This window comes from Hippopotamus amphibius, chromosome 10 (assembly GCF_030028045.1).
Source record: "Hippopotamus amphibius kiboko isolate mHipAmp2 chromosome 10, mHipAmp2.hap2, whole genome shotgun sequence".
Classification (NCBI taxonomy): domain Eukaryota; kingdom Metazoa; phylum Chordata; class Mammalia; order Artiodactyla; family Hippopotamidae; genus Hippopotamus; species Hippopotamus amphibius.
Window position 1 is genome coordinate 68,510,084 of NC_080195.1, and position 24,364 is coordinate 68,534,447.

A 24,364-nucleotide genomic window follows, 5' to 3' on the forward strand; every position below is an offset into this window, starting at 1 on the left:
GACATGGGTTCAAGCCCTGCCCCCAGGAAGATACCACATGCCATGAAGCAACTAAGCCCGTGTGCCACAACTATTGAGCCTGCGCTCTAGAGCCCGTGAGCCACAACTATTGAGCCCATGTGCCACAACTACTGAAGCCCACGCGCCTAGAGTCCGTGGTCTGCAACGAGAGAAGCCACGGCAATGAGGAGCCCACACACCATGAGGAAGAGCAGCCCCCACTCACCGCAACTAGAGAAAGCCCATGTGCAGCAACGAAGACCCAACACAGCCAATAAAATTAATTAATTAATTTTTAAAAAAAGAAGCAAGTGGATTCAATTCAACAAATTATATGAAGGAAGATCCTCATGACATGCTATAGAAGGTTGTATTTTCTCTCATCAGAAAAAAAAAGCAATTAGCACTCCAGAAAAAAAACAAGAAGAGGGATAAGAAAGTCATGGTTAAAACACAAAGCAAAGCAAAATGCAGCATGATAAAGCAACTGATGTAGTGTATAAAAAAGATCCACTTGACCTTGATGCTTATGACATTCTCCATCAAGAGATACAGGTTTGGTTTCAAAGATCATATTCTATATTGAGTAACATTTACATAATCATAATAATGCTATTTTTTAAGTACAAGAATCAATCCATAAAAAGTGTCTTAATTATAGTTAGAGCAATACAACTAAAGATTATAAAGCCTGACGATGCATAAGTTATGTGATAGCTAACAGAAGTCAAATGTAAAATAATGCAGGAGTGCTTTTCTTCCTCACTTACAGGAGGGAGTTAAGATGTACTATCTAGGGACTTCCCTGGTGGTGCAGTGGTTAAGAATCTGCTGCCAATGCAGGGGATATGGGTTCAAGCCCTGGTCCGGGAGGATCCCACATACCATGGAGCAACTAAGCCCACATGCCACAACTACTGAGCCTGAGCTCTAGAGCCCACGTGCTGCAACTACTGAAGCCCACATGCTCTACGGCCCATGCTCCACAACAAGTGAAGCCACTGCAATGAGAAGCCTGAGCACCACAACAAAGAGTAGCCCCACTTGCCCCCGCTTGCCACAACTAGAGAAAGCCCGCGTGTAGCAACGAAGACCCAACACAGCTAAAAATAAAATAAAAATTTTTTAAAAGATGTACTATCTAATGCTATTAGGGAAAGAAAAGGCCTAAATACATTATTTAATGCACACAGAAATAAAAATAATTTTACAAAGTTTGGAAAGAGAGTGACAGAAAGTATGAGTCAGCAGAAGACTTCATCTTTCACTATACTAACAGGAGCAGTAGTATCAACCAACATCTACTAAGCACCTATGTGCCAGACACTTTTTTAAAGATTTTACATAAATCTTTTAATATAATGCTTAAATTATGCCATGAGATAAGTCCTATTATTATGTCATCTTATAGACAAGGAAACTGAGGCAAAGAATGGCTTGATAATTTGCCCAAGGTCACATAGGTTATAAGCAGCAAACCTGGACTGGAACCCAAGCAGTCTGACTTTGGTCTGTGTTATAACTTAACCACTCACGCTGCACTACCTGATGCAGAAAGGTCAGGAGGTACAGTGTAAAGCTGACAAATCAAGATATAACTATGCAATGTATAATTAGTGCTAACTAAGCAAATAATTAAAAACAAGCAATTACATCCAAGAAACAACACTGAGAGTGAAGGTTGAAGAGGGAATTCAATTACCTAATACCACTCTTTATTCTTTCAAGTGTTTTATGCTTTTCATTAATTATTTTCTTAATAGACAGGACAGATGAACAAATGGATGGGGAAAATAGTTACATACCTGCAATATTGTGCTTTGTAAGAAATATACATTTGGTCTTCATCTACAGTTCCTAGCTCACAGCTCCCAAAACCCCTGGCATCAACAAGAGCAATGGGAACATATTTTTCTGTAATATTTGGTTTCGTGTTCCCAGTTCCTGAAAACACTTCAGTCATCAAGGGGAAATTGTTAAAGCTCCTTTCCACCACAACTGGGTGTATGTTACTGAGGTGGCTTCTGGAAAGCACCTGAAGATGGGGGCTGGTTGTCAGGAGAACCAACCATGATTAGAGGGTTGGAACTTTCAGTCCCACCCCTGACCTCCGCCCCTGGAGGCTGAATCAATCACATCTATGGAATGACGCCTCCATAAAAACCCAAAGGGATGGGGTTTGGAGAGCTTCCAGGTTGACAAACACATGGAGATTCAAGGAGAATGGCGCCCTCAGAGCATGGAAGTTCTACGTCCTTCCCATAAACCTTGCCCTGTGGAGTCTCTTCCTTCTGGATGTTCCTGAGTTACAGTTGTGTATATTAAACCAGTACTCTTGTAAGTAAAATGATTCTCTGATTTCTGTGAGCTGTTCTAGTAAATTAATTGAAGCCAAGGCAGAGATCACTGGAACCTCTCATCTACAGTTAGTCGGTCAGAAGCATAGGTGACAACCTGGACTTGTGACTGCCATCTGAAGTGGGGGTGGGGGAGAGTCTTATAGGACTGAGCCCTTAACCTGTGGGATTTGATGCCATCTTCAGATGGACAGTGTTGTTACCAAACCAAACTTGGGTCCACTTGCCTGCTCACAGTAAAGCCAATCTACTGACATGAGGTTGTGGGGAAAGAAAGTGCAGCATTTATTGTAAGGTGCCAAACTAGGAGTCCAGGACAGCTAATGCTCAAAAGCACCTCAAAACCCAGATGGGTTTCAGGGAAGCATTCTTTTTTTAATAATTTTATTTATTTATTTATTCATTGGCTGTGTTGGGTCTTTGTTGCTGTGCGAGGACTTTCTCTAGTCGCAGCGAGCAGGGGCTACTCTTCGTTGCGGTGCATGGACTTCTCATTGTGGTGGCTTCTCTTGTTGCGGAGCATGGGCTCTAGGTGCACAGGCTTCAGTAGTTGTGGCTCGCAGGCTCTAGAGCACAGGCTCAGTAGTTGTGGCGCACGGGCTTAGTTGCTCCATGGCATGTGGGATCCTCCCAGACCGGGGCTCGAACCTATGTCCCCTGCATTGGCAGGCAGATTCTTAACCACTGCACCACTAGGGAAGTCCCAGGGAGGCATTTTTAAAGACAAGGTGAGGGAGCGGAGTCGCAGGGTATGTGATCAGCTCCTGCACAATTCTCTGATTGGTTGACAGTGTGCTAGCAAGGCAGTGTCACAGGGGTTAACATTATCAATCTTCAGGCTCCAGCTGGTCTGGGGGCCACATGCTCACGATCATCAAGTAGTTAACTTCTTCCATTTGGTGGGGGTTTTAGCACTGGTAAAACAACTCAGGAATGTCTCATACTGTCATCTATGTATTTCGTGGAGGAACTAAAGATATTGTGACTGCCATATGGCTGACTTACTGTTTATTATTATCATTATTTTTTTAATTTTTATTTATTTATTTGCCTGTGTTGGGTCTTTGTCGCTGCACACGGGCTTTTCTCTAGTTGCAGCAAGCGGGGGCTACTCTTCGTTGCACTGTGTGGGGTTTCTTATTGCAGGGGCTTCTCATTGCAGTGGCTTCTCTTGTTGCAAAGCATGAGCTCTAGGCGCACGGGTTTCTGTAGTTGTGGCACACAGGCTTTAGTTGCCCAGCAGCATGTGGGACCTTCCCAGATCAGGGCTTGAACCCGTATCCCCTGCATTGACAGGTGGATTCTTAACCACTGCGCCACCAGGGAAGTCCCTGATTTACTGTTTAAATTGTTACCGGTTATCCTGGCCCAACTGCTACTTTTGTCACTATAGGTTCACATCCTTTCAATCATTAATTCTTGGGCCAGACTTTTGTGACTCAGGGGAGGCCTGAGCTGAGAGACTACAGCTTTTCTACAAAGGAGAGGCAGGCAGAGGACATGGGGGGAGGGGTCTGTCCAGGAAGAGGGCCCCCTGTAACTATGGAAGGGGCTCCTGCTCAGTTACAGTGTCAGAATTGATTTGAACTGCATGTCACCCTGCCGGTGTCCAAGAATTGCCTGGCAGTTATGGAAACATACCCCCTACACACAGTGGAAATTGGGTGCAGAACTTTTTGAGTACCTAATCTGGGAAACTGCATCTTATATTATGCAATGAGTTAAATCGCAAGGGAAAAACAACAACAGCAAAGCAAAACTGAAAATCACTCTCTTCAATAGCTAGTATTACCCGTTACAAACCACTTAAACAAGGCCTCAGGCTCCCCATCTATGCCAAATCACTTCAAAATCCTATACAAGGTAAACATAATCCCAAACGAGGTAAAAAAAAAAAAATTCCAAAATACAGAAGGATTTTTAATGATCTTCTTAGATTCTGTATTTTTTTTAATTCATTTATTTATTTTATTGGCTGTGTTGGGTCTTTTTTGCTGTGCATGGGCTTTCTTTTAGTTGCGGTGAGTGGGGGCCGCTCTTCATTGTGGTGTGCGGGCTCCTCATTGCCGTGGCTTCTCTTGTTGTGAAGTATGGGCTCTAGGCGCGTGAGCTTCAGCAGCTGCAGCACATGGGCTCAACAGCTGTGGAGCACTGGCCCAGTTGCTCCACGGCATGTGGGATCCTCCCAGAGCAGGGCTCGAACCCGTGTCCCCTGCATTGGCAGGCGGATTCTCAACGACTGAGCCACCTAGGAAGCCCCAGATTCTGTATTTTTTCCCTTTCATTTTACACTTACATCCAGACACTCTCAATTGGACGAATTTCATTAGGCTCCTTCATTTTAAAGTAACACACGGTATTATTTGTTCGTTAAAAAGGGTAATAACAACCTGGAAAATTTTTCCCTAGCAGAGTTGACATCAGCATCATGACATGGCATAAGACATTCCTCCTTTTTTGTCCCCCTTTTTAACAAAAAATTAGGCACCCATCCAAAAACAAAGGTGCCTCTGTGGGAATTGTGGGATCCAGCACCACACTCCAAGGGACCTAGAAGGAGTCTCACCCACATGTGTATCTGGTAATAGGCAGATAAACCTCAGTGCAGACAGCACAGACAGTGAACTTGTCCCAGTCCCTCTTGGACACAGTAAGGGAAAACCAGGAGAGTGCTGACCCAGGCAGATACCAACAGATGAGAAAGAATTTGCAGAAATCCAGCCTTCCCAAGGGGAAATTCCAGAAAGAAAAAAAAATACAAGTGTGGATGCAACTGAGAGGGTAAGAGGAATTTTGCCAGCACTGCCCCTCCCCACACATAACAAGCCCAGGGCTGAACCACACAGCAGCGTCCTCTTCTAAGAGGAAAAAGGAGAGCGGCAAATTAGTGCCCAGCTACCCCCACTATGAGAGAAACCCATTTAACTCAGCAGCACCCCAAGTACTGAGGTGGGACCTCCATGACTGGAGGGAGGAAGGGGATCAGGAAAAAGGCAGATAAGAATATCAAAGGGCATTGAAGAGACACAGCTCCTGGGACTTCTCTGATGGCACAGTGGTTAAGAATCTACCTGCCAATGCAGGGGACACAGGTTCAATCCTTCATCTGGGAAGATCCCACATGCCGTTGAGCAACCAAGTCCATGCACCACAACTACTAAGCCTGTGCTCTAGAGCCCACAAGCCACAATACTGAGGCTGAGTGCCACAACTATTGAAGTCTGTGCATGCCTAGAGCCCACGATCCGCAACAAGAGAAGCCACCGAGCTGAGAAGCCCATGCACCCCATTAAAGTATAACCCCCACCCTCCACAACTAGAGAAAGCCTGGGAGCAGCAACGAAGACCCAACACAGCCAATAAAAATAAATAATTAATTTTAAAAAAAGAAAAAGAAAGAAAGAAGGGATGCAGTTCCTGCTAACTGTGCTCAGGACTTTAGCAGGAAGGCCACCCATGAGCCTATGGGAGAACCTCGCCCAACAATCTTGCCACAGAGTCTACAGGTATCCCCAGTTCCTTGAATGCTAAACCGACACCTCCCCACAATCTGGAACCAGCAGCTCCATGTCGATGCTTACAAATGAGGCAGCAAGTGAGACTCTGGTAAGAACACTGTCAGAAAAACAGACCAGTTTCTGTGGGCAAGGGAGAAACACAAACTTAAGCTACAGTCCTTCCTTCTGGAAAACAAAAAGTTAATAGCAGTTAGCCTGGTGGGTTGTAAGAAAAGCTTAAGAATTGTGCCACAAGAAGAAGCAAGACATGAGAAGGAAGTGTACCCATACAAGGGCAAGAAAAAACACAGATAAAACAGGACTGATGAACTTTTTACCCCATCTAAAGGCAACCAGTAAGACAGGAGAGGTGTCCGCTACTTCAAGTGTGAAAGCAGTAATACAAATGTACAAGGAACATAAAGAATCAAGGAAACATATCACCACCAAAAGATAACAATAATCCTCCAATAACAAAGCTCAAAAACACAGAATTTAGCAACCTAAATGATAAAGAATTCAAAACAGATGTTTGAGGAAACTCAATGAGCTACAATAAAACAGACAAACAAGTCAAAAAATACATGAACAAAATCAGAAATTTACAAAGAGATAGAAATCATAAAGAAGAAGCAAATGAAAATTCTGGAGCTGAAAACTTCAATGAATAAAATGAAAAAATGCAATAGAGAGCATCTATAGCTGAGGAGATCAAATGGAAGACTGAATAAGGGAGCTAGAGGACAGGAACTTTGAAATAACCCAATCAGAAGAGAAAACAGAATAAAAAGAATGAAAAAGAGCACAGAAAGCCTACATGATCTATGCAATGCTACCAAATGTACAACTATTAGAATAATCCAGGTTTGAGAGAGAGGAGAGGGAGAAAAGAGGGGGCAGAGAGTTTATTGAAAGAAACAGTAGCTGAGAACTTCCCAGACCTAGGGATATACTTGGACAACCAAGTTCAAGAAGCTAACAGATCCCCTACTCTCTCTATGCAAAAAGACCTTCTCCAATACACATTATAATGAAATTGTCAAAAAACAGGCATAAAGAGAAAATCCTGAAAGTAGGAAGGAAAAAAAATACTGTAATCTACAAAAAAATGCCCATTTGGCTCCTAGTGGATTTCTAAGCAGAAATCCTACAGGCTGGGAGACAGTGTAATGACATATTCAAAGTACTGAAAGAAAAAAACTGCCAGCCAAGAATACTCGGAAAAGTTATCCTGTTTAAATGTATATAACATACTGGTAAAAATAAATATACAGTTTTAGAAAACTCTAATTCTTAAATAGGATGGCATGTTAACCACATAACTATAGTATAATGGTTAACGAAAATAACTATGGCTACTATAATTTGTTAATGAATTCATAATACAAAAAGAGGTAAACCTCCACATCAAAAATATAAAAAGGAGGGAATAAAAAGGTGGAGTTTTGTATGCAATTGAAGTTGTTATCAGCCTAAAATGCATTGCTTTATCTATGAAATGTTTTATGTAAACCTCATGGTAACCACAAAGCAAAAACACAAAGAAAGATCACAAAGAGAGAATTGAAAGAAAGGGAAAGAAATGAAAACAGAGCATACCACCATGGAAAATCACCAATTTACAAAGGAAGACAGAAACAAGGAAAAAGAAACAATGAAAATGCAAAACAAACAGAAAGCAATTAAGAAGATAGCATTAATAAGTCCTCACATATCAATAAATACTCTAAATGTAAGTGGATTGAATTCACCAATCAAAAGGCACAGAGTGGCTGAATGAATAAAAAAATAAGACCCAACTGCATACAGCCTACAAGAGATTCATTTCAGATTTCATAATACATAAAGGCTCAACATGAAGGGTTGGAAAAAGACATTACATGCAAATAGAAACCAAAAGAAAGGGGGGTAGCTACACTTATATGAGACAAAATAGGCTTTAAACCAAAACCAGTAACAAGAGATAAAGATCATTATATAATGATAAAAGGGTTAATTTATTAAGAAAATATAACAATCATAAATCTATACCTACCCAACATCAAAACACTTAAATATATTAAGCAAATACTAATGAAACTGAAGGGAAAAATAGACAATATAGTAATAGTAGGGGGTTTCAATACCCCAGTTTCAGCAATGGATGGATCACCAAGACAGAAAATCAATAAAGAAGCATTGGACTTGAACCATATATTAGATCAAATGAACCTAAGAGACATTTATAGAACATTCAATCACAGCAGTAGAACACATATTCTTCTCAAGTGCACATGGAACATGCCCCAGTTTAGATCACACGATAGACCACAAAGCAAGTCTTAGCAAATTTAAGAAGAATGAAATCATACCAAGTATCCCTTTTTGACCACAATGGCATGAAACTAGATATCAACAACAAGAGGAAAGCTGGAAAATCTACAGATATGTACAAACTAAACAACAGACTCCTGAACAACTAATGGATCAAAGAATAAATCAAAAGAGAATATTTCTAAATATCTGAAAACAAATGAAGCTGGAAACATACTGAAACCTATGGAAAACCTACTGCAAAAGCAGTTCTGAGAGGGACGTCCATAGCAATAAATGCATATATTAAGAAAACAGATCTCATGCAACCTAACTTTACATCTGAGGGAACTAGAAGAAGAACAAACGAAGCCCAAAGTTAGCAGAAGGGAAGAAATAAAGATCATAGTGTAAATAAATGAAGTAGAGACCAGAAAAACAACAGAAAAGATCAACAAAACTAAAAGTTGGTGTTAAAAATTAACACCAAAACTTCTCAAAGTCTTCCGAAAAATTGAAGAGGAGAGAACACTCCCAAACTCATTTTATGAGACCAGCATTACCCTGGTTCCAAAGCCAGATAAGGACACTACAAGGAAACAAAACCACAGGCCAACATCCCTGATGAATACAGATTCAAAAATTCTCAACAAAATATTAATTCAATAATATATTGGGACTTCCCTGGTGGCACAGTGGTTAAGGATCCACCTGGAAATGCAGCGGACATGGATTCCATCCCTGGGCTGGGAAGATCCCACATGCCACAGAGCAACTAAGCCCATGTGCCAAAACTGAGCCTGTGCTCTAGAGTCTGCGAGCCACAACTACTAAGCCCGCGTGCCTACAGCCTGTGCTCCACAACGAGAGAAGCCACTGCAATGAGAAGCCCACGCACCGCAACAAAGAGTAGCCCCACTCTCTGCAACTAGAGAAAGCCTGCGTGCAGCAACCAAGACCCAATGTAGCCAAAAAATAAATAAAATTTAAAACAAAACAAACAAAAAAACCCAATATATTAAATGCAACAACATATTAAAGGGATACACACCATGACCAAGTGAGATTTATTCCTGGGATGCAAGGATGATTCAACAGCACAAAACAATAAATGTGATACAAAATACAAATAGAATGAAAAATAAAAAATCATATGATCACCTCAACAGATGCAGAAAAAGCATTTGATTAAATACAAAACATCCTTTCATGATAAAAACCTCTCAACAAACTGGGTATAGAAGGTAAATTTAATAAAGGCCATTTACAACAAACCCATAGCTAATATCACACTCAATGATGAAAGATTAAAAGCTTTTATTCTAAGATCAAGAACAAGACAAAGATGCCCACTTTCACCACTCTGATTCAACATAGTACTAGAAGTGTTAGCTACGGCAATTAGGCAAGACAAAGAAATAAAAGGCATCCAAATCAGAAATGAAGAAGTAAAGTTGTCATTATTTGCAGATGATATGATCTCACACAGTTGACCCTTGAATAATGCAGAGGTTAGGGGCACTTACCCTCCACACAGTTGAAAATCTGCATATAACCTACAGTCAGCCCTCCATACACGTGGTTTCTCCCTATCTGTGGTTCCACATCCATGGATTCAACTAACTATGGACCATGTAGCATTGTAGTATTTACTACTGAAAAAAAAATCCATGTATAAGTGAACCCACACAGTTCAAACCAACGTTGTTCAAGGGTCACCTATATTTAGAAAATCCTAAAGACTCAATCAAAAAAACTGTTGGAACTAATCAACAAATTCAGTAAAGTTGCAGGATATAAAATCAATATACAGAAATTAGTTGCATTTCTATACACTAACAATAAAACATCTGGGGAAAAAAATCCCATTCACAGGAGCATCAAAAAAAATAAAATAATTAGGACTAAATTAACTGAAGAAGTGAAAGATCTTACAATGAAAACTACAAAACTCTGATGAAAGAAACTGAAGCAGACATAAACTGGAAATGGAAAGACATCCCATGTTCACAGATTGGAAGAATCAGTACTGTTAAAATGCCTATACTACCCAGAGTCATCTACAGATTCAATGAAAACCCTATCAAAATTCCAGTGGCATTTTTCACAAAAATAGAAAAAACAATCCTAAAATTTATATGGAACCACAAAAGATCCCAAATAACCAAAGCAATCCTGAGAAAAAAGAACAAAGCTAAAGGTATGACACATCCTGATTTCAAACTACACTACAAAGCTATAGTAATTGGATTTCCTAGGTGGTGCAGTGGTAAAGAATCCGCCTGCCAATGCAGGGGACACGGGTTCGAGCCCTGCCCTGGGAAGATTCCACATGCCACAGAGCAACTAAGCCCGTGGGCCACAACTATTCAGCCTGTGCTCTAGAGCCCGCGAGCCACAACTACTGAGCCCATGTGCCACAACTAGTGAAGCCCACGAGCCTAGGGCCCGTGCTCCACAAGAGAAGCCACTACAGTGAGGAGCCTGCGCACCACAATGAAGAATAGCCCCCGCTCACAGCAACTAGAGAAAGCCCGTGTGCAACAACGAAGACCCAGCGCAGCCAATAAATAAATAAAATAAATAAATTTATATTTTAAAAAAGCTATAGTAATCAAAACAGTATGGCACCAGCATAAATACAGACACATAGACCAATGGAATACAATCAAGAGTTCAGAAATAAACCTCCACATAAACAGTCAACTAATATTTGACAAGGGAGCAACAAATAATGAAGAAAATATAGTCTCTTCAAAAACGGTGCTGGGAAAACTGGATAACCACAAACAAATGAAATTGGGCCCCTATCTTACACCACTCACAAAAATGAACTCAAAATGGATTAAAGGCAAACATAAGATCTGATATTATAAAACACCAGAAGAAGAAGTTCCTTGGCATTGGTCTTGGCAATGATTTTTTTAGATACGACACCAAAAGCACAAGCACCCAAAGCAAAAATCAACAAGGGGTATTACATCAAACCAGAAAGCTTCTGCACTGCAACTGATATCACCAATAAAATGAAAAGATAACCTATGGAATGGGAGAAATATCTGCAACCCATATATCAGATACAGGGTTAATATCTAAAATAGAGAATTCATACAATTCAATAACAATAACAACAAAAATTCAACTTTAAAAAGGGCAGAGGAACGAAGACATTTTTTCCAAGGAAGACACCCAAATGGTGAACAGGTACATGAAAAGATGATCAGCATCACTAATCATCAGGGAACAGTACCACAATGAGATATCACCTCACACCTGCCAGAATGGCTATCAACAGAAAGATAAGAGACAAACAGTGTTGGCGAGGATGGGGAGAGACGCAAACCCTTATACAGTGTTGTTGGGAATGTAAATTAGTTCAGCTGCTATAAAAAACAGTATGAAGGTTCCTCAAAAATTTTTTTTCAATTAAAAATTAAAAATCGAACTACCATAGTAGTAGTTCATATACCCAGACCTACTACTTCTGGGTATATATCCCTAAGGAAATGAAAAAAGGTATAAAAAAGATATCTGCACACCCATGTTTACTGTAGCATTATTCACAACAGCCAAGTCCATTGATGGATGAATAAAGAATATATACACACACACACACACACAATGGAATATTATGCTAAGTGAGATGAGTCAGAGAAAGACAAGTACTCTATATCACTTATATGTGAAATCTAAAAAAGCTGAACTCCAAAATTCCCTGCCAATCCAGTGTTTAGGACTCTGTGCTTTCACTGCCAAGGACTCAGGTTCAATCCCTAGTTGGGGAACTAAGATACCACAAGTCACATGGTACAGCCAAAAAACACACACACACACAAAGGGAAAAAGTGTTAAAAAAAAAAAAGCTGAACTCGTAAAAAGAGAAAAGAATGGTGATTACCAGGGGCCAGGGGATGGGGGAATTGGGGAGATATTGTTCAAGGGTACAAACTTGCAACTAGTAGATAAATAAGTCCTGGAGAGCAAATGCACAGCATACCAACTATAGTCAACAATACTGTACTACTGCATTAATATGAATGCAATAAGTTTATGTAATAAACTTTAAAGTTGCTAAGAGACAAGATCTTAATTGTTCTCACCATAAAATGAAATGCTAATTATGTGACATGATAGAAGTGCTAGCTAACACTATAGTGGTAATCGTATTGCAATATATAAATGTAACAAATCAACACATTGTACATCTTAAACTTACACAAAGTTATATGTAAATTATATCTCAATTTTTCAAAAACAGAAAAATTTCCCTTACTGATTACCTTTTAAGAAATATTCCAGGTTCCCTCTCCTTTTTAGTTGTTGTGAGGCTATGACAAACGACTAAGGACCAAACTATGCACTATGTGCTCACAACATGTCCCCTTCTCCTTTCTTCTTCCTCTCTTCCTCTCCCACGGTCACTCTGGTTCCTTGGGTAGCCGCGAACTACCAATCCAAAACCAGCAAACTGACCCATGCCGCCCAATCTAAGAATCACCAGACACTTGGTGCAAAGTCACCTGAATTTTACTTAAAAATGAAAAAGAATGAAAAAAGGTCAATTTACTCAATTTTCTTAAATGAAAACTTTATTCTAGGCCAGTGACAAGGGCAGCTTCAAGGTCTGCCATCTTTTTAGATTCAGAGCCAAGAGGAAACACCACTGGTCACTCCTGGAGCCACTGCAAGGTGTGGATTGGAGTGAACACTATGTTTGCCTGTTCCACAGGCCTGTTTCACTCCTGAAAAACAGCAATGCTGTTTACTGACCTGTCAGCTCAGGGGCAGGCCTGACTGATCAAAGGATAATCCCAAGTGACTGATTCAGGGATGGGACTGTGACCCAATTCTGTTCTAGGAAAAGCTGCTGGAGGTTTCTGATGGATGCGTCTATTCTAAATAAATATTATTATTTATTCTAAATAAATATTCTATTATTTATTTTAAATACTCACTTCTATTCTAAATAAATATTATTCCTTAATATTAAAGTCAGATTGAGTCAGCTTTCTTCACTTGCAGCCAAAAGCCCTAATATACTGGTATTGTTTTCATAATCAGAAAAATATATATTTAAAATATCAATGAATAAGGAAAAAACAAATACAGGCCATGCTCAATGACAGCTTATCAGAGGAATAACAGAATTCTCCCTACAACCTTTTGCTAGATATTGATACACACACATCCTTCTCATTTGTGATATTTTTTCTCCCATGGTTTCTACCTGCATCACTCTAATCTCCACGTCCACCATCATATCACCTCCACCTTCTTGCCACTCTCTCACAAGGACCCATGTGATTATACTGGGCCCACCCACTCTCAAGCACCTCCACTTAAACTTGTCTGCAAAGTCCCTTTTGTCAGATAACATATTCACAGGTTCTGGGAATTCAAACATTGACATCTTTGGGGGCCCTATTCAGCCTACCATATATACCAACATGAAAAGAAATCCTTTACAGTCAGAGACCTCTAGAAATTCAGAAAGCTGTGAATTCACCATAGCAGTTGTTCTACTCACAACCACATAACGAGAGAAGTTTTGCTTGTTTGTGGATTTTATTTCTTCCTCTATTGGTTTAGCTGAATTTGGCCAGATCTTATGAAATGTGGGGATTTGCTATGATACATCTGAGATGGAGCAGATAGGATGTCCTAGGATTCCTATTTTTTAAAAGCCTCATGAATTGAGACTTCCCTGGTAGCGCAGTGGTTAAGAATCCGCCTGCCAATACAGGGAACATGGGTTCGATTCCTAGTCGGGGAAGATCCCACATGATGCAGAGCAACTAAGCCCGTGCGCCACAACTGCTGAGCCTGCGCTCTCGAGCCCGTGAGCCACAACTACTGAGTCCATGCTCCGCACCTACTGAAGCCTGTGTGCCTAGAGCCCATGCTCCACAATAAGAGAGGCCACCACAACTGAGAAGCCCACGCACCCCGGAGAAAAGTAACCCCCGCTTGCCACAATTAGAGAAAGCCTGTGTGCAGCAACAAAGACCCAATGCAGCCAAAAATAAATTTAAAATTATTTTTTTTAAAAAGTCAGACCTAAAACTTCTGTAAAAAATAAAAAAAGAATTATTTTGAATTTATTCACCTTTCATTCAATAAATATTTATTAATGTTTCAGAAGCTGAAGAATTTAAAGTATCTAACCACATTTTATGCTAGAAAACTAAGTAAAAATGTAATAGTTGTGACAAAGAAAGTATTTCTTTCTCAAATTGCAAAAAACTCCATATACACAATGTAAAGGAGACTAACTTGAGCATGAGATGAGGAAACAAAAACGTGAAGAGACCTGTTACCAATGGAAAGAATATTTGCTGCATTTAGTGCTGTTTGTTGTTTTGTTTATCTTAACCAACTCTGAATTTGGCACATTTGAAAATGCTTTTTCTCCCCTCACCACCTGTGATGCTTAATTTTCTTATGATATTTTTAATTAAAATTAAGTCTGAGCTTTCCCTAGAGACTGTCATACAGAGTGAAGTGAGTCAGAAAGAGAAAACCAAATATCATATATTCACACATATATGCGGAATATAGAAAAATGGTACAAATCAAGCGCTTTGCAAGGCAGAAACAGAGACACAGATGTAGAGAACAAACATACGGACACCAAGTGGGAAAAGCGGGGAGGGTTGGGGGGAACGAATTGGGAGATTGGGATTGCCATATATACATTACTAATAAGAAAAAAAATATCAAATTGTACACTTTAAATATATGCAGTTTATTGTATGTCAACTGTATCTTAATAAAAGTGTTTTAAAAAACATTAAGTCTGTGCTTTTTTAGAAAATACTGAGATATTCCAATTGCAAGGAGAGAACAGTCAGGATCAGAAGCCTAGGATGGACCAGGGATTAAGGGATGGGAGATGGCCAAGGCTCACAGCCTTTCCCACTCCCCACCCCCCCCTCAAGCTTCTTTAACAATTATCATCACAGTAATAAAAGTTTAAAAGTCGTAACAGTATTCTCAGCCTGCACACCATAACCTCTTTACACAAGGGAAAGCGTTCCACCACACTCCACTAAAAGACCTATTTCTATTTTCAATATTAACCTCGCCCATCATTTATTACTGCCACCCCCTCCTCCATTATTGTTCAGTGTGTGTCTGTGCGGACAGTCACAGCTGTCAGTGGATATTCTCAAGAAGTTTCGAAGAACTAGGGCAGGACTACTAGGGGAATTCCTAACCGTAATTCCTAAGATTCCTTCCTGATTAGAATAACGTTAATGACGTGGGACTACGACCTACCCTCTCAAGTCTCTCTCCCTTTTCCTACCTCTTCAGCCATCCTAGACCTACACAGCTCTCTTCTCTATTCTTCCACGGACTGCTGAACGTGGTAAAACAAAACACACACTCACAAAACCAATGCAGGGAAGCGCCACGCACACATATCACCTTGAAAGTTATTGCCCCTCTACCATCCTGCAGGGTCAGCTCCATCTTCCACCCCTATTCTTTCAAGCCCCTACATACTAACCTCCTGGGCTCCACCCTCCTTCCACCTTCCACCTCCTCTCTAGGTAAGAACTCCCTCAATATCTTACCTTTCAGGAGCGAATCTATCTACATTGCCAACCATTACGATATTTTTTTCCCTCTTAGGTCAGAGGAAGGAGCATGGCTCCTCCTATACAATTAATAATAAAATTATAACAAGAACACTCACAATGTACCCTGTCCCTCATTCTACATAATTATGTGCTCCATCTGTGCTCTAGGTTCCATCCTCTCCTCCTGCCCTTGGTCCATTAATCCTTCTCTCCAGCTTCTCTATGAACTCTTTCCCCTCAAATTCAAGTCCCTCAAACTTCTGCTTGCAACCAAGACAAACAGTGAGATTTACTCTTCCACCTGAAACAGTGCCTTTCCAGACACTGCCCATCAGACAACAAAAGAAATGATGCCTGAAAGGTGGGAAATAAAGGAAATGATCCCTATGACTGATTGCCCTTTGCTTACAGCCTTGAGAGCATCTCCAGGCTGCAGCAGCAGGAGGGGAACCCAGGTGGAGCCTGGAGAACCCCCTAAATTGAGAAGATGAGCTGAGAGTCTTAAAAGACCAAGCTGATTCGAATCTGCAGGACCGTAACAGTAGGAGAGAGCTGCACACAGAGAGAACTCAGGAGATCTACAGAGAGTCCTAATGAAGTATTCAGCAGAGTACTGAAGAGCACATGTATGTACGGAAACTCCTGGAGGCTTGGGAAAGAACCCACCTGAAAGCAAGAAAGAGAACAGTAACCTGAGCTCCCACAAGGCCACGATGTTTGAGGGACCCAAATATCCAGTCTACAGCAAAATCCAAAGAGCAAAAAATACCATAATTAAGTTGGACCTGTAGCCTGAGAAGTACCACAAGCCAACAAAATTAAAAGGACAGCATAATTTTAGATAGAAAATACTCCACAAATTTTGCTGATGTGTGAGTTCATGCAGGGAACGGCAGAGAGGGAGAGAGGGGACCACGACTAAGCGTCTTCTCAGTGCCAGGCACTTGTGAGAGTTCAATAAGACACGGTCCCTGCCCGCAGTGCCACACGTAGTCTTTAAAACAGACTCACCATCGACTCCCTCCCCTGAAACACTCCTTCGGCTTTTTGCCAGGAGTGCTAAAAGGTTCCCTCCTTGAAAAGGCTTACTTTCATCACTCTAAAGCTACTCTAGAGGAACCAACTTTCTTTTCTCTATAGTACTTCTCACAATTTCTAATTCTCACTTATTATTATATTTTATGATTACTTATTCCTCTTATTTTCTCTCATGCACATTTAGAATACAAGCTCCACAGTGAAGGAAGCAATGCACCGTTGGTAACTAGCACAGTATTTAACCATTGAAGGCACTCAAATACTTTTTTTTTTTTCAGCTCTTTATTGGAATATAATTGCTTTACACTGTTGTGCCAGTTTTTGCTGTACACCAGAGTGAATCAGCTGTATGTATACATATATCCCCACATCCCCTCCCTCCCACGACTCCCTCCCACCCTCCCTATCCCAGCCCTCTAAGTCATCACCCATCATCGAGCTGATCTCCCTGTGTTATGCAGCAACTCCCCACTAGCTATCTATGTTACATCAAACACTTATTGAATAAGTGAAAACAAGAAGTGTGACCGGGATACGTTTCCTGATGATCAACGTTTTCCAGGCTAGGTAGCCCCAAATCCTTCAATTTGGTTCCCTTAGTTATCAAGGATACGCTGAGGACTCACCTCCACCTGAGTAACATTGATGACCAGCACCACCACCATCAATACTGCAAGCAGACAGCAGAAAAACCGTAGTCTGAAGAAACTGATCCACATTGTCTGGCTGTGTCTTGATCACCCATGGCCAACATGCTCCCTTCACTCCTTAAAACTCCATGTCTTTGTTTTTCTGAGCTGCAGATGAGCTTTCAGTTTGATTTGCTTGTTTTCTGCTAGTTTCTTTAAGAGTTCTTTGTAGAGAAGAGCAGCTGGGGTTGGTTTAAGAAGCACATTTTTCTCCAAAGGACTCCTTCAAAGAGGGGAGATGAGAAAACAAGTCAGCTATTACAACAGCTTAGAGTGGAGTAAAAGGAAAGATACCATATGTCCTCTTCCTTAACCTATTGAAGGCCCAAAGTCATAAGAGAAAGCAAAGAACCAGACCACAATAACATCTATTTCATATCTGGACAATTTACTCAAACCCAATTCCAGGCTTCTGTGTAAATACAGAGATATGTGTCCTACTACCTATTTAGATGTTAAATTTTAAGAGAGCAAAGAAGAATATCTTCAAACCCTTAGAAATCATAAAATTCAAGTGTTAATTTTCTAAAGAGGTCTAAGTAAATAAAACCACTTCCCTTCCCTTACAGTTTAAGTTTTATTGCATGACTAGAGTCATTATATTTAAAGAGCAGTCAGAGGAAAATCTGTGATTTTATGAGGAGTTCTGGGATTAGGTGCAAACCATCCTGATAACCTCTGGAAAACAGGAATGCCATCCCTCTGTATGGCAGGAGACAGGACACACCCTTTGGGTTTCTGGCTCCCCCACCACACACGTGGTCCTGATGCTCCCTCGGCTGAGTAACAAGACACAGGAGTAAAGACACCTGCCCTGAACATGCAGGAGAGGAAAGCTAAGCCTGAGGAGTAACAGGTCACCCAAATCCTTCATCACACCTGCTAGAGGCAGAGGACTTGAGCGCCTCTGTTCTTCCATGTAGTTATTGTAAATGCTCTTCCCAGCTGTAATTATGACATAGGTAAGCAGTGAAAAGGCTCACATTTTGTTCCCAGAGAAGCTTTCCATGGAAGGCAGGGTAGAGAGGTAAAGGTGAAAAGAGTGCATAATCACAGTGCAGAGGACCTCAGGATACCTCAGCTGCACCAACACTCCTACAGTGTTGTGTTGGACCTGCACCAACACTCCTACAGTGTTGTGTTGGACCTGGCAAGCCCCTACTTCCCTCACTGCTCTACTCTTCTGGTCTAATCCATTCCCATACCACAAGTCCCACACCACAAGGACATACAACAACCCTTCCCCGCCCCAGCTTCGTAAAGGAGACAAGGCTAAGCTATTCCAATATGCTTTCCATCCTCAGAATTCCCACAGCACATACTTTTTCCACTTCTCAGCTAATCTCCATGTTTCTATGTATTTCTCGTCTTCCCAACTATACTATACCAATTAAGACTTTTTTTTTTTTTTTTTTTTTGGCTGCATTGGGTCTTCATCGCTGTGTGCTGGCTTTCTCTAGCTGCGGTGAGCAGGGGCTACTCTTCATTGTGGTGCACAGGCTTCTCAGTTGCAGAGCACAGGTTCTAGGCTCACGGGCTTTAGAAGCTGCAGCATGGGGGCTCTAGAGCCCTCGGGCTTCAGTAGTTGCAGCGCATGGGCTCTGTAGCTGCAGCACATGGGCTTAGTTGCTCTGTGGCATATGCAATCTTCCCAGACCAGGGATTGAACCCGTGTCCCCTGCACTGGCAGACGGATTCTTAACCAGTGGGCCACCAGGGAAGTCCCAAGACTATTTTATATTTTTTAAAAAAACAGAAACTGTATATCAGAGAATTGCAACTTCAGGATAACAATGCATCATACTTTTTGATTCCTTCCCAGTACTTAGCTCTTTACATGATATATATGTTGATTCAACAATCCACACAATAATTATGAAGGCCTATTCTGTACCACACACTGTACTAAGTGCCAGAAATTCCCCTGTCAAAGCTTACACTCATATTAGGCAAGAGGTATTTCCCTCCTAAATTAAAGAGGAATGGGGCTTCCCTGGTGGTGCAGAGGTCAAGAATCTGCCTGTCAATGCAGGGGACATGGGTTCGAGCCCTGGTCTGGGAAGATCCCACATGCCGCAGAGCAATATGCCCATGAGCCACAACTACTGAGCCTGTGTGCCACAACTACTGAAGCCCTCACACCTAGAGCCCGTGCTCCGCAACAAGAGAAGCCACCACAATGAGAAGCCTGTGCACCTCAACAAAAAGTAGCCCCCGGCTCACCACAACTAAAGAAAGCCCACACACAGCAATGAAGACCGAACACAGCCAAAAATAAATAAAATAGTTACTTAAAGAGGAATAAATCCCCCATTCCTGGCCACCTCCACAGAGCTGCCAGTTACCGTGAAAGACTGCACTAACCACTTCATGGCTCCCTAATACCACTCCTCTCCAACACCCAGCTACCTACCCACCCTGAAGTGCCTATAAATTCTAGGAAGGAAATGGTTGTGAAATAAAGGAAATAACTCTGTCACCAGGGTCCCAACTGCTCCTCAGCAGAACCTCTTCTCAAGGAGTTGGCCACAAGAATCATACGTTACCCTGATGGCCAGAGAGAGAAGACCAAAGATAATACTCCACAGGAACTAGACTACCCCATGGTGGCCGTGGTCTATGTACTGAGTGAAGGCCAGCAGTTCAGAAGACATCAGTGCGGTTCAGAGCTGGTCAGCAACAGTACAGCAATGGTCAGTGGTGCGGAAGGATAACAAGGGCAGCAGACTTCAGAGCTAAAGGAACAAAAGGCCTTACAGGCAGCAAAGCAAATATGCAAGAAATCCCTCAAAGCCAGGGACTTCTTATAAAAATCATTATGGAGAGTCATGCCAAGAAAACATCTGACTTCTTGCTACAAGCAGGTGGAACACTGAGACTGAGAGACCCATCTGTACACCTAAATAGATACAGCCTGAGGTGTATTAGACAGAGCTCTCTTGAAAAGACACATACTAAAACGTTGATAGTTGTCACCTCTGGGCAGTTTTTGTTCTTCTCCTTCATCTTCACCAGGAAATAAAAATCACAAATATGAGGAATAAAGCTGGTTTCTAAGAGTAATAATTAAAGATGAGCCATAAGGGGAAATCAAGGCATTAAATCAGATATACGAAAACAAATTTAAAATGAAAGATTCCAAGGTGAAAAAAGAAATCTCTAACAGATTTCTGGGTTTTTCCTACAAATGTAAAACCTCGGCATTATAATAAGATATCTATTTGCAAAGAGAACAGGAAAATATCATTCGGTATCTCAAACTGCCTTAGAATTGAGTAAGAACAATAGTGCTAGATAGGCATGACTCTAAAAAAAAATTTCCTAGATCAAACAAAAAATAAAAATATATAATTGCATTTAATTTACCTTTTTTTTGGGGGGGGGGGGAATTTCCAGTTCCCAAGAAGAGATATTTATTAGAATTAAGAAATTAGGGTTTACATCTAACTTTCCTTCCAGTGTAAAGTCTGAATTCAAGCCATCGTGATAACCCTTATTCTTTTCTTGTAACATTCGAAGCACATGTTGATGTTTTCCATTTTTATACCATTCTTCCTGCTGCAACAGAGATAAGCACATGAAATACAGGTTAAAGATACTGAAAATGAAGCAAAGGAAAATATATTTGACATCAAGAATACAATTTTATAGCAAAGAGATGTACAGAGATTTCAGCACAAAGTCGTGGGCAGAGTAAGGATAGGAACATTTCCTTTCCTAGTAATAAAAAAAAAAACCCAATAACTGGCTATTTATATTCATGAACTTATACAGGGCAAATCACTCTCAGGTCTGAGCTAAAGGTCAAAACCTTATAAATAGCAATATAACTGGAAAAAATATAAACCACAGATAAAAGCTCCATATGTTTTTTGTTTTTAATTTTTATTGGAATATAGTTGATTTACAATGCTGTGCTAGTTTCAGGTGTACAGCAGGGTGAATCAGTTATATATATATATATATATATATATATACACACACATATATCCACTCTTTTTTAGATTCTTTTCCCATATAGGCCATTACAGAGTACTGAGTATAGTTCCCTGTGCTATACAGTAGGTCCTTATCTTTCATAAAGACTAGAATAATCACGTAGTTCAATGCTCCATCCTATCACTAGAGAAAACAAGAGGTATCTGGACACATCTAAGAGTTGTGATCACTCCATGAGGAATCTCAACTTGAGCAGTCTTGTTTTCAAATCTTTCTGAAGTGTTAGTACACCACTTACTCATGCTTCATATTTATGTTCAAAGGACAAGCGAAAAGTAAAATCCATGGTCTGCTGGGTCTGTTTTGCCAAATTTTGATTAAGACTATTTACCAGCCAATCTAAATTATTTACGGCCTGTGGCAACAACCCGATACTGCCATTAGGTACCTGACTTCCCACCCCCATCTCACAAGAGAATTACAAAGTGATTGCTTATATCAATTGGAATTACACTTGTCAGTAACACAAATGAAATACTTGAGTTCAGTACAAAAAAAAAATTAGGCAGCAACCCCACCCTCTTGAGGGCTAACATTCTTCAACAACCACTTCACAAAAACAATGTATTACTGAACAACCACACATCCAGTTTCTGGGACAGTCTCCATCCTAAACACTCTGACCTGCTTGCCACATAAATGTACTTGTCAGAGCAAGTATCTGGAATTTCAATTCAGAATACAAGGACCTCCCACATAAAAGACAAAAGCACAGATTTACATGGAATATACCCAACTTAAATGTTCCTATCTCAGACTTTCCAAAGAGAAGCTGTATTTCATAAGGTGCTGAATAAGGGTTTGAAACTTAACAGGGCGATGGCTAGAGAAAGAACTGGAGACTCATCCAAGACCATGACAATGATGGGTCAACCAAATAAGATCAATCCTAGGACAAAAATGAAGCAAGGACAGAAGTCTGCACAGGGACCGAAGTCTACAGGACTTGTTTCCCCAGTCCATTTTTCTTTCACGTACCCCCACCTCACATGCCCAAAATGCTGACTCACCCAGGCCTTCCCTTCTTTCAAAGCAGCACCCCAATGCTTTCATAATACCCGGGGGGGGGGGGGGGTGGAGGGGGAAGCAGGGTAAAGAAGTAAACAAATCAGTTAAATAAGTCACAAAGCAGTAAGTGCTATAACAAAAAAATAGGGCATGTTGATAGGCAGTGGTCTTTAACCTTGCATGCCCGTTAATATCATCCCCGAAACTTATAAAAATACCAATGTCTGCACGCCACTCAACCAACTGGATCAGAATCCATAGGAGTAGAGCCCGAGAAACAGCTTTTTATTTAAGGTCTGCAGATAATTATAATATACAGCCAGGCAGGAGAACCACTGGTATAGAGTAGCCAGAGGGTGTGATTTGTACAGATTGGTCAGGGATGGCCTTTCAGAAATGATGTCTGAATTGTAACCTACATTGTTCCTCCATGACAATCCGATTCTGGGGCAATGGGGACAGCCAACTCTACTTCAGCGATCTATCCCTTCGTTTCCTTTCTCAGTAACAAATAACTGCACTATATCAGGCCCTGAGAGACTATGAGGATGAAAGACACAGAGAGAAGATACTGAACACCGTCAAAGAAAAGCAGAACCCAAACACTATGGAGGAACAGTGCGCTGTTCTACTGCATGAATTGAGACAATTAATTACCAGGGTCTGGGAGTGCCGCCAGCTTCAAGCACACGCCGATGTTCCAAATGATAATTAACCACAGTGAGGACGGGGGAGACCCATCAGCGCAGCGTGATCTTTTATTTTTAAAAAATGTGGCAACAATCCTCCTTTAGAGTAAATAATAAAAGCAAGGAAAATTTTACCGACAAGTACAAATATTGTATAAATCCTGCCTGAGACTCCCTCTTACCACCATCCTAGTGGTCTTGATCAAGTGGAGATGAACGACAGGCCAGGCAGAGTATGCACATCACACCTTGTAAAGTCACACTCTACCCAAGCGACCTGAATGTGATGTCCCAAAACGGCAGCTCAGTAAAACCAGAACAGTCCAACGCATGAGAGAACCGCCAGCCAAAAAGCAGCTGGGCTCGGAGAAGCGATGGGACTGGAGATGCGGGCAGAGGAGCAAGGCGTCTCCAACGGCCCCGCACTCGCTTAGAAAAAGTGTTAGCGGGAGGGGTCTCTGGCTGCCCAGAAGTCTGGGCTCCGCGGCGCTGCGGCTGCTCCCGCGGGCGCTGCAGCAAGTCGGGAAAGCTGAGGATGGAGATGCTCGCGCCCAGCCCCGCCCCGGGACCAGCTGCGGCAGCCGGGGGGCTCCAACTCTGCCCAGCCTCGGGCCGGAGCCTCCCGTTCCAGGCTCAGGTGCCCCAGCCATGACCCCCGGGGCTGCAGCTCCTCTGCACCCGGCCAGGAGCTCGGGAGCCAAAGCGCGGAGGAAGGGGCTTGGCAGCCGAGAGGCGCCCGGGAGGAGCCGGGTCATGGTTCGCTCGGGCGGCAGCCGCCCGGCCCGGCCCGGCGCCGGAGCACAAGCCGCAGGCCGACACTCACCTCCAGCCCGGCCTCCCGCCGTGCACTCTCCGGCTGCCGGGGACCCGGGCGCCCCGGTCGCCCCCGTCCGTCGCCGCTGCACCAGGCCGACTGGCCCGGGCTTCCTGGCCCAGCTCCTTGGCCTCACCCCCGACCCCCGGCTGCGATTGGTTGAGCTGTGGGAGGGGCGGGCCGATGACGCTGACTGACAGCCGCGGGCTCCGAGCGCAGAACGTCCCGCAGAATCAGGACGCAGCGTTGGCGCCTGTCGAGCTCCGCGCCGCGTCTCGCGCGCGGGGTGTCCTGCTGCTGTCGCCCTGTGGTCTGAGCTCTGGCCCCTGTCGGGACCCGGCTCCTGCCGCCTTCGGACATCAGGGTTTCCCCAGGGAGCATCTGTTTCGAAGCTTTTT

At 42.1% G+C, this 24,364-nt stretch overlaps 1 protein-coding gene across 3 annotated transcripts in view; it reads right to left on the reverse strand.

Moving 5' to 3' along the window:
* Positions 1–24,107, reverse strand: part of NXPE3 (neurexophilin and PC-esterase domain family member 3) — a 47,937-nt gene extending 23,830 nt beyond the window's left edge. The window contains exons 1-4 of one of the 3 annotated variants that reach the window (XM_057697291.1): positions 23,976–24,107; positions 23,121–23,251; positions 20,823–21,014; positions 17,394–17,679 (exon numbers count right to left, since the gene is read on the reverse strand). In XM_057697291.1, the coding sequence (XP_057553274.1) occupies positions 17,394–17,486 (93 nt within the window). In that variant the 5' untranslated portion in view covers positions 17,487–17,679; positions 20,823–21,014; positions 23,121–23,251; positions 23,976–24,107. The remainder of the gene's footprint in view (positions 1–17,393; positions 17,680–20,822; positions 21,015–23,120; positions 23,252–23,975) is intronic. The other 2 variants (XM_057697292.1, XM_057697293.1) reach the window with 2 other exon arrangements.
* Positions 24,108–24,364: the final 257 nt, after the last annotated feature.